This window comes from Psammomys obesus, unplaced genomic scaffold (genome assembly GCF_907164565.1).
Source record: "Psammomys obesus unplaced genomic scaffold, mPsaObe1.curated_primary_1811, whole genome shotgun sequence".
Lineage (NCBI taxonomy): Eukaryota > Metazoa > Chordata > Mammalia > Rodentia > Muridae > Psammomys > Psammomys obesus.
Genome location: NW_026596095.1, coordinates 17,437,304 through 17,452,492, shown reverse-complemented (window position 1 = coordinate 17,452,492; position 15,189 = coordinate 17,437,304). Strand labels below are relative to the sequence as shown.

Here is a 15,189-nt window from a genome sequence, read left to right as displayed (position 1 = left end):
AGAGTTGTGAGCTGCCTTGTGGGTGCTGGGAATTGAACCCAGGTCCTCTGGAAGAGTAGACAGTGCTCTTAACCACTGAGCATCTCTCCATCCCCTTGGGTTTTGTTTTTTAAATTTGCTGTATGAGAAGTGGGGCAACGCACCTTCAGGTTGAAACTTCCCAGGAGACTTCCTTCTCCCCAGTGATCCACACGCACCTGAAACATTCCTAAAGGCTAAACTAAAATGCAGCAGGCTGGAAGAGCCCCAAAATAGACAATTTATCAAACAGCTACAATTGTGAGCTTGAAAAAGCATCAGGTCTTGAGACAACTTTCTGTAACTACCAGCTGCAAATCTAGACAGCAACTAGGAAATGCTGACTGGACCTACAGCAAAAAGTATTGTCATGATGGCAAGTCTGCATGCAGAAGAGTTCAGCCATGGCGTCTGCACTTGAGGCTGTTTTTCTTTTAATGATAAAGCTAAGTTTGATGGTTGTTGATTCTGCGTTTATATACTACGTGGTTTATGGCTCTAAAGTTTTTGTTTTAAAACAATTTCATGTGTTTTTTAAATTTTATTTATTTGAACCCCTTCTTGTATACTGACCAGTCCCTATTTCAGTTTCTCCTGCAGCTGTGGACTGAAGGACTTCATTTTCTGTTCCCTCAAATAGCTCTTGTAATTCAATCTTTTATCTCTGAGACATATTGAATTACTATTAGATTCTCTTCTCTGCCTCTATCCATTCTCATAAAACAAATCACATAAATGCAATTTAAGTTTTAGATTTAATCATGTCGTTTTTCTCTCTTTGCTACCCAATCTCCTTGTAGTTTTACCTCATTTTTCCATGTTAAAAGGGAGCTATGAGCCATTGTGGTGATTGGCCCTTGTGGGTGCTCTTGGTATGCTAAGGTGTGTTTTGTTGAGCCAAGTTCTCCATGCGTGGCCCCGAGCTGACTTGAACTCAGAGATCTGCCTGCCTCTGCTTCCTGGGTTGCTGGGATTAAATATGTGTGCCAATAAGTTTTGAGGTAACACCAATAAGTCACCTCCAAAAATTAAAAAAGAAATTAAAAATATCATTGCCTGCATGTATGTCTGTCTGTCTATCTATCTATTTATCTATCTATCTATCTATCTATCTATCTATCTATCTATCCATCCATCTATCCCTATGTCTACATCTGTTTATATCTATATGTATATTTACATATGTTATGGACTTGTCTGTAAGCAGCAATAATGAACTTTTAGCTAAGCAGAAAAGTGTGTCAGTAAGTTGTCAGGTTGAAAGTGGCAGAAAGCCAAGTTTAGATATAGGTAATAGCATCAGGGCGAGGCAGAGACAAACTGGATCAACCCAGGTTGGCCTGCTGGGCTCCACCAACACCTTGTTCCAAAGGCCCTGTCATGAAGTCACTCAAGACTGAAAAAGAATAAAGACAGATTCAGTGCTACACAGAACATAATGTGTTGGTGCGCTCATGCGCAAACCAGTGCTATGGGTAGCATTATGAAGAGACTCCCTTCAGATGTAATGAGGCATCACCCAAAAAGCAGGAGAATCAGGAGTTCAAGGTCATCCTCTGCTGCATAGTGAGTTTGAGGCTAGATCAGGTTATATGAGACCCTGTGCTGGTTAGGATTTGTTTGTTTGTTTGTCAGTTTGACACTGGAATGAGGGACTCTCAATTGAGGAATTGCTTTACTCAAATTGGCCTGTGGGCATGTATTTTGAATGAGAAGGCCCCTCCCTTAGTTCATGCATTTGAATGACTGAGCCCCAGTTGATGGAAATATTTGGGAAGGATAGGAAGTGTGGGCTTTTTGGAGGTATGTCATTGGTGGTGGGCTTTGAGGTTTCAAAAGCCCATGCTTAGCCCAGTGTTTCTTTCTCTGCTTGGAACTTGAGGGTCAGATGTGTGTTCTCAGCTGCTCCTCCAGAGCCCTGCTTGCATCCTGCATGCCATTCCTCACCATGACGATCATGGTCTAACCCTCTGAAAATGTGAGCAAGTCCCCCATTCCATGCTTGATTAAAAAAGCTTCTCTGGTCATGTCATCTCAGAGCAATAGAGCAGGAACCAAGACAGCATATCTGCATGGCATTTTCTTGATTAATGATTGGTGTGGAAGAGCCCAGCCCACTGTGTGTGTGCCACCCCAGCAGGTGGTTCTGGATTGGACAAGGAAGCAAAGTGAAGAAGCCATGAAAAACAAGCTAGTAGGCAGTGTTCCTCTGTGGTCTCTGCTTCAGTTTCTATTTTGAGTTCCTGCCTTGGCGTCCCTCAGTGATGGAATGTAACCTATATGCCCAAAACCCGCTTTCCTCCAAAAGCTGTTTTGGTCCAGTGGTTTTTCACATCAACAGAAACCTAACTAGGATATGCCCTATCTCAAAGAAGAGATAGGGGGAAATGAAAGAAAAGGAGAGAAAAGAAAATCTTCACAATGAGTCAGAAGGAAAGAGCTTGCATAGTCTATATCTCTGCCCAAGTGATTTCATTATTTCATCTAAACCAGAATGGGCCTCAAGCAAACTTCAAGGATGCCAGGCACATTCCTGGCTCTGATGGGTGTCAGGGATCAGGTCCTAACATTCCATCTTCCAGGCTGATGGGTTTATCTGCTTGAGGTATACTGTGAAACCTCACAGGGAAACAGAGCAGGCCTGCTAAGGGCCATCATGCAGGCTGCAGTTCAAAATGGCTGCAAGGTCCAGCTAGAAGGTCAAGCTGCCTTCCCGGGCCTGGCCTTACTGTGGAATTCCTACCTCCCTGAATCTTTACTGACCATTTTAACCATTGACATTAATCTGGGTTCCAGTCCATCTGGTACAGTGGGAGAGGAAGGCCTGCCTGTTACATATTGGTCCAGTGGGATGGTAGGTAATAAAGCAATCGGAGATCCCCTTAGTGAGAAGGGAGCTGCCTGAAAGGCAAATGTCTATTATACAAAGCAGGCATGACACCCATTGCTTCAAAGCAGATGCAGTTCTGTATTGTTTCTTTCAGACGGCTGTGAGATTCCAGCTTCAATGTTGATGGACACTTTGCTAATGGAAGGCTTTAAACTGGTCATTAACGAACTACCGTACGATGTGCAGTGTCACAAGAAAGGTGAGCAAAGGCCTCAGCCGTCTTAACTTTTGCTTCAGTGGGAGGATTTACAGGGAGCAAAACAATCTTACTGAGAACAGAACCCCCTAGAGTTTTAAAATCAAGTGTTTCACACAGTGCCTTCAGCAAGTTTTCAGTTGCAGGGCAGGTAGGTTGTGATTCTCCTCAACACTGGGGGTTGTGGTTTGCTCTGTGGCCTGTGTCAGGCTGGGGCGAGCATGGCGCTGCCTGGAAAGACCTACACTATCCCCAGCCCTGACTGCATTGTAAAGCCAGCCCTTCCCCGAGTGGTGCCAAAACCGAGTTCCGGGTGGCACCCGCCCCGCTCCTGAATGACCCCAGGCACTTGAACCAGGACCTTATGTGGAAAAAAGCCAGCTCTTGCCTGGCATGTCACCCTTTCCCTTGCCTGGGTCCCGCGCACGGGGACTTCTCTACCCATGCCAAAGAGCTGCCTCAATAAAAAGGAGCTTGTTCGCTGCCAATTCGGTCTGATCTGGTCACTTCTCGGAGCACCCACACCTCTCACACGGTTCTCCTGGCCAAGTACTAACCAGAACCAACCCTGCTGGTTGGTCCAGACCAAACTGGACACGGTCAAGGTAGGACAGCTGAGGACTCTTTGGTTCTTGCAGTTTTCATGAGAGTTGCTGACTCGGTTTGTTTCCCTTTTCAGCTGCTGTTAAGGAATGAGGACTTTCAGGCCCGTTACATGCCGGATAATGAAACTAGAAATCTTAACTCTTGAAAAAAGTTTGGCTTCTAATTTCAAACTCTAGGTTGAACAATCTTTATCTGAAAATCAGAAATCCAGACTTACTGACTGTTGGTATAACGCAAATGGGAAATGCTACAGTGGAGTCCGTGGGGTTAGTTGTAGTCGGAATGCAGATGTGTGGAGAAAGTGAGGTGTGCCTCCAAGACAGAGTGTTGACTTAGCATAATCTATGTCTATATTGTATATTTATGGTTGTAAGCCTAGCCCATAATGACTGAGCCATCTCTCCAGCCCATGTGTATATTGTATATGTGATAAAGTCACCTTCAGTCTATGCATATAAGGTATATATAAGATGTAAATGTGTTTACCCGGGTCCCATTTCTGAGATCTCTCATCGTGCCTGCACAAAGATTCCAACATCTGAAACACATGCAAAGTCTGAAATAGGTAGCTGGTCTCAAGTACTGTGGGTAAGAAAGATTCAACCTGAAACATTTTCAACATTAGCAATTTGCTTCTGAAATTTCTCCTGTTACAGCTCCACATATTGCTTCTCTCCTCTCCCTCACCCCTTTCCATATGGTGTTCCCAGCACGTAGACATTATGGGACATACAAAATGCAGATGTACATACATTCTGTATGTCCCACAGTGTTTAGGTATTCTCTTAGTTTTCCCCTTTTCCCACTTTCTTTAGGTATATATTCAAGCTCACCGACTCTTATCTCACCAGCATCTGTCTAGCCACTTCTTGAGCCCTTGGGAGAGAGTTTTCATTCGGTGTGCTAAATTTTATTTCTGGTGTTCCTTTGTTCTTTATTAGCATTTCCATCTTCCTATTTGTTAGCCCAGCAAGAGCCTAAATATAAGAAGGTATGAAGAGAACTCAGGAAACTAATCATCCATTGATGCAAAAACACAAGAGGTTCCTTTTGACCATTGTGCAATGGGGGTCACCCCTGCTGGTCAGCTAGGAGTGGCACTGGGAGACAAAGACCTTAGGTTTTTAAAAGACACAAGGCAGGAATCTCCTGGGGTTGCTTTCTTGGCAAATCAGGATTGGATGAGGTGTTTAACTTTTAAAATAATTGGTTAGTTCTGGTCACCCTTAGGTCCAGTCAGCCCTGTCGTAAATATCTGATCTTCAAGTCAGTTTGGAATTTCCTGCCATCCACAGTTAAAGATGGGAGAATGATTAACTCATCCTATGTCTGTTCTGAGGAGTGGGGGTTACAGGCTTTGGATCAAAGGTCAGGAGAAGGATTGGGGCCATTTGGCCCAGTTTCCAAACAAAGCCCATCTCACCGGCGCCAGCCGGTGATTTTCTCTCCATTTAGTAGAGATCTCTGCTTGTTCTCTTCCTTATCTCTGCCCTCACAGATGGCTAATGTCAGGAACTTTTACATTCCTCAGCTATCTGGAGAAGCACTAAGAGGCTTTAATTAACATGGGCCTAAAACTTGCAAATGTAAGTTATAAGGCAATTAAAAGAAACATAGGTTACAAAGTTAGTCTGATTCACTCTATGCTTTTGGATGTTTCTCACTTTATCCAGTATAGACTTTAAGGCATTGATCAGTTGTTTTCATAGTACACTAATTTGGTTTTGTCAACAGGACACACACACGCACAATATGGTCATCTGTGAAGAGGGAACCTCAACTGAGAAAATGCCCCCATAAGACTACCCCTTGGGCAAGTCTGTGGAGCATTTTCTTGAGTAATGATTGATGTGGAAGGGAACACCCCACTCTGGGTGGTGCTAGCCCTGGGCTGGTGGTTCTGGATGGTATAAGAAAGCAAACTGAGTAAGCCATGGAGGCGAAAGCCAGTGAGCAGCACTCTTCCATGGCATCTGCTTCATTTCTTGCCTCCAGGTTCCTGCCTTGGCTTTCCTCAGTGATGAGCTGGGCACTTTCATTCCCAAGTTGCTTTTGATTAGTGCCTATCACAGCAACAGAAAGCCAATTAAGATGCATAGTTTAGTCTAATAGTTCCAAAGTCTGTGCTGTAAAACCTTTCCCTCTCTTCCAAATCCCAGCATGGAAGGTTAGGTCCACAAGGGCCAAGGCTCAACCTCCAGCTCTTTCCAGCTCAAGAGAAGACTGTGTTGTCTGTGAGGAGAGGCACTGTATGAGGGTTGAGCTCCTGGTTGGTGAGCCTCAGTCTCACTGTTCTTGGTGCCACCGCATGTTATCGTATCGTTACTGTGAGAAACCCATCACACAGACCGAATGAACAGGGAAGGGCACAGTGTACATGATGGCATGGAAACCGATAGAAGAATCACACTGGATTAATTAAAGAAGAATTTATTAAATGACAGAATTAGAGTTAAAATCCATTTCAAGTAATTCTTATACATTAACAGATGTAAGTTTAAAAGATCGGGTAGTGGAAATGAAATCTCCATGGAAGACATATAAAAACACAACAACCATGTAAATGAATGAATAAAACATGGGTTTTATTAGGAGATGCAGAAATACCTGGTCAGTTTGGGTTAGCAATTAACACAGGAGTCCTGTGCTACCCATTTCTCTGAAAGCACAGTAGGTACCCTCCTCTGGCTTGCACCCTCGCATCTTTTAGGAAGAGACAAGAAGTTTGCTTGTACTTCTAAACAGTGTCACCAACAAACTCCATGGCATAATCACATTAATGCCCCATTCCACTTTTTATAAATTTCTATTCTCACTGTCCCTACCTTATGCCTTCACTGTTTTTTGTTTTTTATTATTATTATTCATTATCACCTTGGAACTGTAGAGATGGCTCAGTGGTTGAGATAACGTGTTGCCATTGAAGGAAGTTGAGTTCCTACCACCCACATGGTGGCTTACAACCATTCCTAATTCCAGCTCCAGAGATCCAGCAATACACACACACACAGCGTACTTACTTACATGTAGGCAAAACATTCATATACATAAAATAAAATAAATGGGAGTTTTAAAAGTAATTTTGAAGTTCATAGGAAATACAAGAGACCCTGAATAGGCAAAGCAGTCCTGAGCAAGAAGAACAATGCTGGAGGTATCCCAGACTTTGGTTGTGTTTTCATTGATTTTTCTATCTTTAGGAAACCTGCTATAGGAGCCAGGTGCAGAAGCACACGTGCTGAGACAGAGGCAGGCAGATCTCTGTGAATCTGAGGCCAGCCTGGTCTACAAAGTGAGTCCAGGACAGCCTAGGCTACATAGAGAAATCCCATGTCAAAAACAAACAAAAAACAAAAAACAAAAACAAAAACAAAACAAAACAAAAAACCCAACCAACCACCAACAACAACAAAAACAAAAAAAAACCCAAAAAATAAAAATAAAGGAAAAGAAACCTGCTATAATTTCGCTGAATAGATTTTCTAAGCATTTAGTATTTATCTCAACTCCCTCTATCTCGTAAATTTTTAAACTTGGTTTCTGACCATATTTCAGACTCATGCTTATGCTTCATTTGCCTTTTTGATGTTTGAATGTAGTATTTGATCATTCATTTCTGTCTGAGTTTAGTTTCTATTGCTGTGATAAAGACTATGACCGAAAGCAAGTTGGGGAGCAAAAGGTTTATTTCATCTCACATTCCCAGGTAACAGTCCATCATTGAGGAATTCAAGGCAGGAACCTGGCAGCAGGAACAGAACCAGAAGCTATGGAACAATGCTATTTACTAGCTTTCTATTCAAGGCTTGCTCAGCCTGCTGTCTTACATAACCCAGGACCACCTGACTAGCACCACCCACAGTGGGTTGGGCCTTCCACATCAACCAGTAACCACGAGAATTCTCTATAGGCTTCCTTACAGGCAATCCGATAGACACGTTTTTAAATTAAAACTCAACTCAGAAAACTGTTGATGACTCTAGCTTGTGTCTAGTTCACACAAAATCCAAGCAGGACATTGTCCTTCCTGATATATTTTCTGCTGCTTGGCTGAGTCTGCTGGTGATGGTTTCCTGTATGTTTTGTGTTTATTCATTGAGTTTTTCATTTACAGTATTTTTGTTCCTTGTTTTCCCTCTCCCTTTCAAAAACCCTAATTTCCTTCCACATTGCTGACTTTCATCCACATTGCTCATTTTCTCATCAATTTTGCTGACTTTTCCTCTCCTGGTCCTGGATTGAATTCATGTTTGTTTGTGTCTTCAAGTCTTTGTTCATTTTTTGCCAGACAACCCACTGCTTTCCCTGTTTCAGCCATCTCTTGACATCAGGAGCTATGACCTTCTGGAGGAGTCATGTTGCCCTTTCTGATATGTTGACTTGGATCTCTCTTCCATTTATTTTTTTTTTAGATTGTTTCTTTTCTTGATTAATCTTCCCAAAACACTGAACCTTCCCGCTCCCCAGTTTGTCTCAGCAAAGAGGAAACAATCTGCTGTCTTGTGTTGGGGCAGCTTCTGCTCCCTGCCTCCAAAACTTTGCAGGTGAAGCTGTGTTTGGCTTACTTCTCCTTCACCCCTCCCCCCTCTTTTTCCTAATGTGTTCACTTCCTTTATGGATTTCCATATTCTTCCTCTGATGGAATAGGCTCTATTTTTTTTTTCTTTCTTATTCTGACCCTTCACTGGCTCACATAGAAGCAGGCTCTAGTCTACGATGTTATCTGAAAGGTCAAATTCTGCTAATCCATGAACATGAAAGGTCTTCCCTTACAGTGTCTTCTTCAGTGTTAGTTTTCTTTTGGTTTTATTGCAATATATTTATATCCTGTGTTTTCTTGGGTGTAGTTAACGTCCTTGGGATGGAGTTTTTCTTTTAGTATCTTCTGAAGGGCTGAGTTTGTGCATAGATATTGTTTAAATTTGGTTTTGTCATGGAATATCTTTTCTTCATCTATGTGATCGAAAATTTGCTGGGTATAGTAATGGGGGCTGGCATCTGTGTTTTCTTAGGGTCTGCATGATATCTGTCCATGCTCTTCTGGCTTTCAAAGTCTCTTTTGAGAAGTCTGGTGTGATTCTGATCAGTCTGCCTTTATGTTACTTGGCCTTTTTTCCTTGTAGCTTTTAATATATATATTATATATATTTATATAATATATATTATATATATTTATATTATATATATTTATTTATATTATATATATATATATATATGCTCTGTACATTCAGTGTTTTATTATGTGGTGGGAGGAATTTCTTTTTTTGGTCTAATCTATTTGATGTTCTGTAAGCCTCTTGTATGTTTAAAGGCATTTCTTTCTTTAAGTTGGGAAATTTTTCTTCTGTTGAAAATATTTTCTGGTCCTTGGAGCAGGGATTCTTTTCATTATGTCCTTGATTTCTTGGATGCTTTGTGAAAGGAATTTTTTAATCTAATATTTTCTTTGACAGATGTATAAATTTCTTCAATTGTATCTTCTATACCTGAGATTCTCTCCTCCATCTCTTGTATTCTGTTGGTGACGCTTACTTCTGTAGCTCCTGTTTTCTTCCCTAAGTTTTCAATCTCCAAGATTTTCTCAGTTTGTATTCTCTTTATTGAATCTATTTTTATTTTCAGGTCTTGAATTGTTTTATTCGTTTCCTTCACCTGATTGTATTTTCCTATATGTCTTTGATGGCCTCTATTTGTTTGATTGTATTTTCCTGTATTTCTTTGAGGGATGTGTTTCCTTTTAAAGACCTCTGTTTGATGGCATTTTCCTGCATTTCTTTGAGGAATTTATTAGTTTCATCTTTAAAGTCCACTAACATTTTCATTAGCATAGTTTTAAAGTCATTTTCCTGTGTTTTAGCTGCATTAGGATACTCAGTGTTTGAGGGTTCTTGTGGAGCCATATTGCCCTGGTTTTTATTGATTGTGTCCTTACACTGGCCTTCAGCCATCTGTTGATCACTGGTGTTGGCCAGTTATTCCTGCAGCCAGCTAGGATTTTCAGGCATGGAGGGTAGGGTAGATCTCTGTGATATGCTTGTAGCTTTTCTCTTCTGGTTGTGTTCCAGTTGGACCTATAAGCCAGGGGGATTCATGTGTGGGTGTTTGCCTTGTGTGAACCTGCGGTTTGATGGATCTGCTTAGGGCAGCTGGCAGAGCTATGATGTAGGCTAGATCTTTGTGTCTCTAGAATGCAGAGTCGTCCTCAGGGGGCAGGTTAGCCGGCAAGTCTGAGTCTGGATCCATGTGTGTGTGTGTGTGTGTTTGGGATCTCCTCCTCTCTCTGGGGAAACACAAATGGACTCTGCCATTTCAGAGTCAGCAGTGTGGGTCCTTGCTCGCTCACAGTTCCTGCTCTCTGGGTACATACTCAAATTCCATGGGTGCTGGGCTCTGCCATCTTGGGACCAGATTGTGTATGTTTCTATTGGGAGACAGACAGAACCGCAGGCCAGAGCCTGGGGATCATGTTCCTGGTGTCTGGAGGCCATGCTGACCTCTGGGAAGCAAGAGGACCCTGGTGTCCGGGAGTCTGGAGCAGTGTGTCCCTGGTATTGGGGAGCTGTGTTCAGGTAGGCAGAAGGCACTGGGTGTGCCCCTTGGGTCTGGGAGTCCTGGGTTTGGGGCTGTGCCTCCCTAGCTGCAGGGGAGCCTCCTTTTATCTGGAACACACAGATGGCGGCGTTTTGGAGTCCGCAGCCAGGCTGCAAGCTTGTTCTCTGCTCACCTGCCTATCAGGTACCCTGCTCACTGTCCAGTATTAGTTTTCATTGTAGTGGACTTTCTTCACCTTCTGGTTGAACCTTGATACCTACTTCCCTCATTTCTTTCTTCCCTCATTTCTTCCCCTCTCTCCAAACCCCCGTTTCTGGCTTGTTTTCCTGATTCTTTCTCAGCATGTTCATTTCTACTTGTCTCTTGCTGCAAGTGTTCATCAGATCTAAGAATTTACTTCCTTTCTTATTTGTAGTCTTGTTTTTCTTCTCTTGCCAAGAACTCAAAAGCATGCTATTGATTTAGAACTGGTAGGAGTGGACCCATTCTCATTTGTTTTTAAAGGAAATACTTTCCATTATTTTTCTTCAGAATAATGTTAACTATCTGCCTGGCCTTGAAGACCTCCCTTTTTACTGCTGTATCTGTATTATCTGTCCCTTTTTGTCCAATAGTGTTTATGAAACTGGGCATATCAATGTTCCATATATAAATATTTATAATTATTATATCTTCTTGATGGATTGTCCCATTATTAATATGTAGTGATTTATTGTAGTCTTCCTAATTTTGGTTTGAAACATGCTTTGTTCAGATTCTACTAATTTGGAGAATGCTCTTTTGAATCCTCTTATTTTCACCCCATGAAATGATATACTGTTGACATTGGTTTCTTGAATACAGCAAACAGGTATTCTTTCTTAATCCATTCAGCCGGTCACTATCTTGAGACCTGTACATACCCATACGTATCTTTCTTAGAGCAACAGTAAAGTCACATTGCAAAAGGAGGCAAGACAATCTGACTAGAAAAAGTTGAATTTTAAACCCACCGTCTGGCAATTTACCACTACAGACTGACGTAGGAGAGACTGGTGATAAACCACATCCCAGTGGATTCAGGGCCAGAGCTCAGAATGTCAGGTTCAGGGACTCAGATCTCATTGCCCGGACTCCTGGAGGAAAAACACATAGTAAATGCCTACTCTGTCTCTCTTACCTTGCCTCAGAAAAACCAAGTGAAGAGCACATGACTGAGATGGAAAACATGAAGTCCTTGGTTCACAGACTATTTGCAGTCTTGCATTTGGAAGAGTTTCAGAAGCAACGAGAGCGCCATCTGTTGGCAAAGATTTACCACCTGGAGGAACAGCTGCGGCCCCTGGAGCAGGTGGGACAGTTAGGCCTCTTCTTAGCAAGTGCCTGTCACAAGATCATTTGGGGGTTTTTTGTGCGCCCAATCCAAAAAAAAAAAAAAAAGGGCTGTGAGCTGGGGTACCCATCTTCTTCATTTCAAGATGAGTTCACTGGGCAGGTGTACAGCCAGCATGTGGCAGATGTGACTCAGCGCTGATGTCTTCTGCTCTGAACAGCAGGCTGTGAAATTCATGTTGTAGAGTGCTACGTCACAGGCCTCACTTCTGCCTAAGAGAACTGTGGGTGGCAAGTTAGCAATGGCTTCCTTAGAACATCTGTGGTTATTTGTTTTCTCCTAATTATAGACGATAGATAAAGATAGATATATAGATATTTAGATATGTGGCTAGGGGTGGTCTAGTCTGTTTTAAGAGGCAAACTTGGATCCCTCAAGCTATAATTCCATTTGTAATTTTAAAAACGAGTAGCTGAACTTTGTGTATGAACTCTAGAAATGTCATAATTTATCTCCAAAGGCACTGGAAGAGTGGTAGAGAAGCAATTTTTTGGTTTCATTTTTCTGGATTATTTACTCACATTTTGCCTTTCAAGAAATGATATGCTGGGTATGGTGGTGGCTGCCTTTACCCAGCACTGGGGAGACAGAGGAAGGCAGACCTCTACGAATTCAAAGCCAGCCTGGTCTGCACAGCAAGCTCCAGGGAAGACAGGATTCCATCGTTTTCTACATACCTGACCTCCTAAAAAAATGTTCACCAGTTCAACTGCTTCTCGCTGCTTTTGTTTTCTCCTTAAGCTGACAGGCCTGTAAAATGAACGGTTTTCCCTTTCCTCCAGGTCAGAGCTCAAATAGAAGCTAGGTCAGAAGCCAAAACCAGTGGACTCCTGTGGGCCGGCTTAGCTCTGCTCTCTGTGCAGGGTGGGGCACTGGCCTGGCTGACCTGGTGGGAGTACTCCTGGGATATCATGGAGCCAGTTACGTTCTTCCTCACATTTGCAAATTCCATGGTCTTTTTTGCCTACTTCATCGTAACTCGGCAGGTGAGTAGTTAGGAAAACGGTAAGCCAGAACATCCATGCCAAGCAATGGTTCTCAAGCCGTGGGTCTCGACCCCCCAAAGATCCCTTAACAAGGGCTGCATAAGACAATCAGAAATAGCAGATATTTACCTTACAATCCAGAACAGCAGCAAAAATTAGTTATGAAGTAGCAATGACAATAATTTTATGGTTGGGGTCAGCACAGCATGAGGAACTGTATTAAAGGTCGCAGCATTAGGAAGGTAGAGAACCACTGGTCTGAAGAATGCCTCATCTGAGTCAAGCAGTGTCTTAGTTAAGAGTTTCTGTTGCTCTGATAAAACACCATGACTGAAAGCACCTCTGGGAAGAAAGGGTTTATTTGGCTTATATATCCTAAGTCGCAGTCCTCTGAGGGAAGCCAAGGTAGAGGCTCAAATTGGGCGGGAACCTGGAGGCAGGGACTGGTGAGGAGGCCATGAAGTAGTACTGCTTTCTGGCTTGCCCAGCCTGCCTTCGTACAGCCCGGGAATGCACTGCCCACAGGTGAGCCTGGCCCTCCCATGTCACTGAGTAAGAAAATGCCCTACAGGCTTGTCTATAGCCTGATCTAGTTCTCAACAGAGGCTCCTTTCTCTCAGGTGACTGTAGCTTGGGTCAAGCAGACATAAAACTAGCCAGCACAAGCAGCAAGCACTGAAGCCCTTTCATTTCCTGAAGTTCGTTGATTTTTCGCAAGTCTGGATGGAGCCCTTATAGCATCAAAAATATTAATTCCTACAGATGAATTAGTATAATAAAGACATGAACTCCTTCATGGGGGTAAATGTTGCATTCTTGTTCTCTCATTAATCAATGACATTGAACTTGTACTACAAAAGTTAGTTATACCCAGTAACTGGCTTTGTCTCAAGGTTGCTTTGCCAAATCTTTCCACCTTTTTTTTTCTCTCGGTGTGTCCATTTTCTCACCCCACTCTGCCTGTTCTGTCCAGTTCGTGAACCCCAAAAGACCAGGAGTAAATAGACTCCACTGTAAATACATGAGGTTCTTTTTATTATAAGTCATTACAAGCTGCAGCTTGGGCTCACACCCCCCACCACCGAAGTGGTGAGAGCCGAGAGCTCCACGCTCAGGATAGCTGGGTGATTTAAAGATTCTGGTCCCTCCCAGCATGCCCAAGGCAGGGGCATTCCTGCCTGGCAAGCATCTATTGGTCAAAATGTTACATTCTGAAATGATTGGCTATAGGAAGGTCCCCAAACCATTAATGATCTGGTGTCCCTCCCTAGGGGGATGGGCCACTTTCCAAGCAACTGTATCTCTAGTGGGTGGGGAAAGAATGCAGTAAGGTGGGTTCTTCCCCTCAAGGTATTGCTGGACTTCTCCACCCATCTAGTTTAGGCCTTAAATATTATTAATAGCTGCTGATTTTTAATCTTTTGGTCTCTCACTGCCCACTTACAAAGAGGGGCAACTGCTCTTAACTCCAATGAGTGCAATACTTCTGCGGGCTCTCTGCCCTGATGGCCACTGTAGACACTTCTGCCCCTTTATCTCCCTGCTTTGACTTGGCACAACTGAATTAGTCTGTTCATTTAAACTGTGGTGTCTCCTCTCTCCTTTAGAACTACACTTACTCATGTGTTCGGAGCAGGCAGTTTCTTCATTTCTTCCACAGGAAGTCACAGCAACAGCGCTTTTACGTGGAAGAGTACAACAGGTTAAAAGAGGAGCTTGCTGAGGTATCTTCCTGCACCTATATGTCCGAGCTGGTTTTGTTCAGGAGACAGAGAAATGCATGCAAGGCTTAGATTTTTCATGTACTTAAAAAAAAAAAATCCATCCCCAACTTTTTGCTAAGAATATGAATTGGGGGCACGGAGAAATGATGAAAGGGTTTATCTGGTAGTTTCTTTTCAGAGTACCAAGAGAGGGTGGAATGAAGCCATAAACTCATCTTTTAAAAAAGGATTCATAAAGCTGGGCATAGTGGTGCATCCCAGCACCAGGGAGGCAGATTGATCTTTGTGAGTTCAAAGCCAACCTGGTCTACACATTCAATTTAGGAAAGCTAGAAGTATACAAGGAGACCCTGTCTCAAAAGAATCAAACAACTGAACAAACAAAAAACCTCAAAAAGGATCCACACAAGGCATTTACCTCAGTGATTTAAACGTTTTCTTGTCCTGAAGAGATGATCAATTTGTACAATGACAGCAATGACAATATTTCTTATTTTCTCTGATCTGAAGCTATTTCCCCCCCCCCCCCACAACAGGCTACAGAATCCCTGGAAAAAGTGCGCCACTCCCTCTATTTTAAAACGCAAGGAGAGGAATTCAGTGAGGAGAACTAGCTTTATGTTTTTTTAAACATCACTGGGCTATGTGCCGATTTTGTAACTTGCCAGCTGGACATTTTTCAGGTCACGTTCATTTCCGTTTGATGGTTTCAGATACTGTTTGGTTAATAAATTTGTGTAAAACAGAGGTATTCTTTGACGTTCTCCCTCAAGATGGTTTGTGGATCTGTGTGGACTGACGTTTCAAATGGCCTGTGTGCCCTGGCAAAGCTGCTGATGTACGGA

At 42.8% G+C, this 15,189-nt stretch overlaps 1 protein-coding gene across 4 annotated transcripts in view; it reads left to right on the top strand.

Annotated features, from left to right (window-relative positions):
• Mcub (mitochondrial calcium uniporter dominant negative subunit beta) overlaps nt 1-15,052 on the top strand; it is a 59,041-nt gene extending 43,989 nt beyond the window's left edge. For 3 of the 4 annotated variants that reach the window (XM_055628116.1, XM_055628119.1, XM_055628115.1), the window contains 5 exons: nt 3,003-3,107; nt 11,432-11,592; nt 12,417-12,620; nt 14,228-14,344; nt 14,881-15,052. In XM_055628116.1, the coding sequence (XP_055484091.1) occupies nt 3,003-3,107; nt 11,432-11,592; nt 12,417-12,620; nt 14,228-14,344; nt 14,881-14,958 (665 nt within the window). In that variant the 3' untranslated portion in view covers nt 14,959-15,052. Of the gene's footprint in view, nt 1-3,002; nt 3,108-11,431; nt 11,593-12,416; nt 12,621-13,240; nt 13,306-14,227; nt 14,345-14,880 lie in introns of those variants that run through there. The other variant, XM_055628117.1, reaches the window with a different exon arrangement.
• Nucleotides 15,053-15,189: the final 137 nt, after the last annotated feature.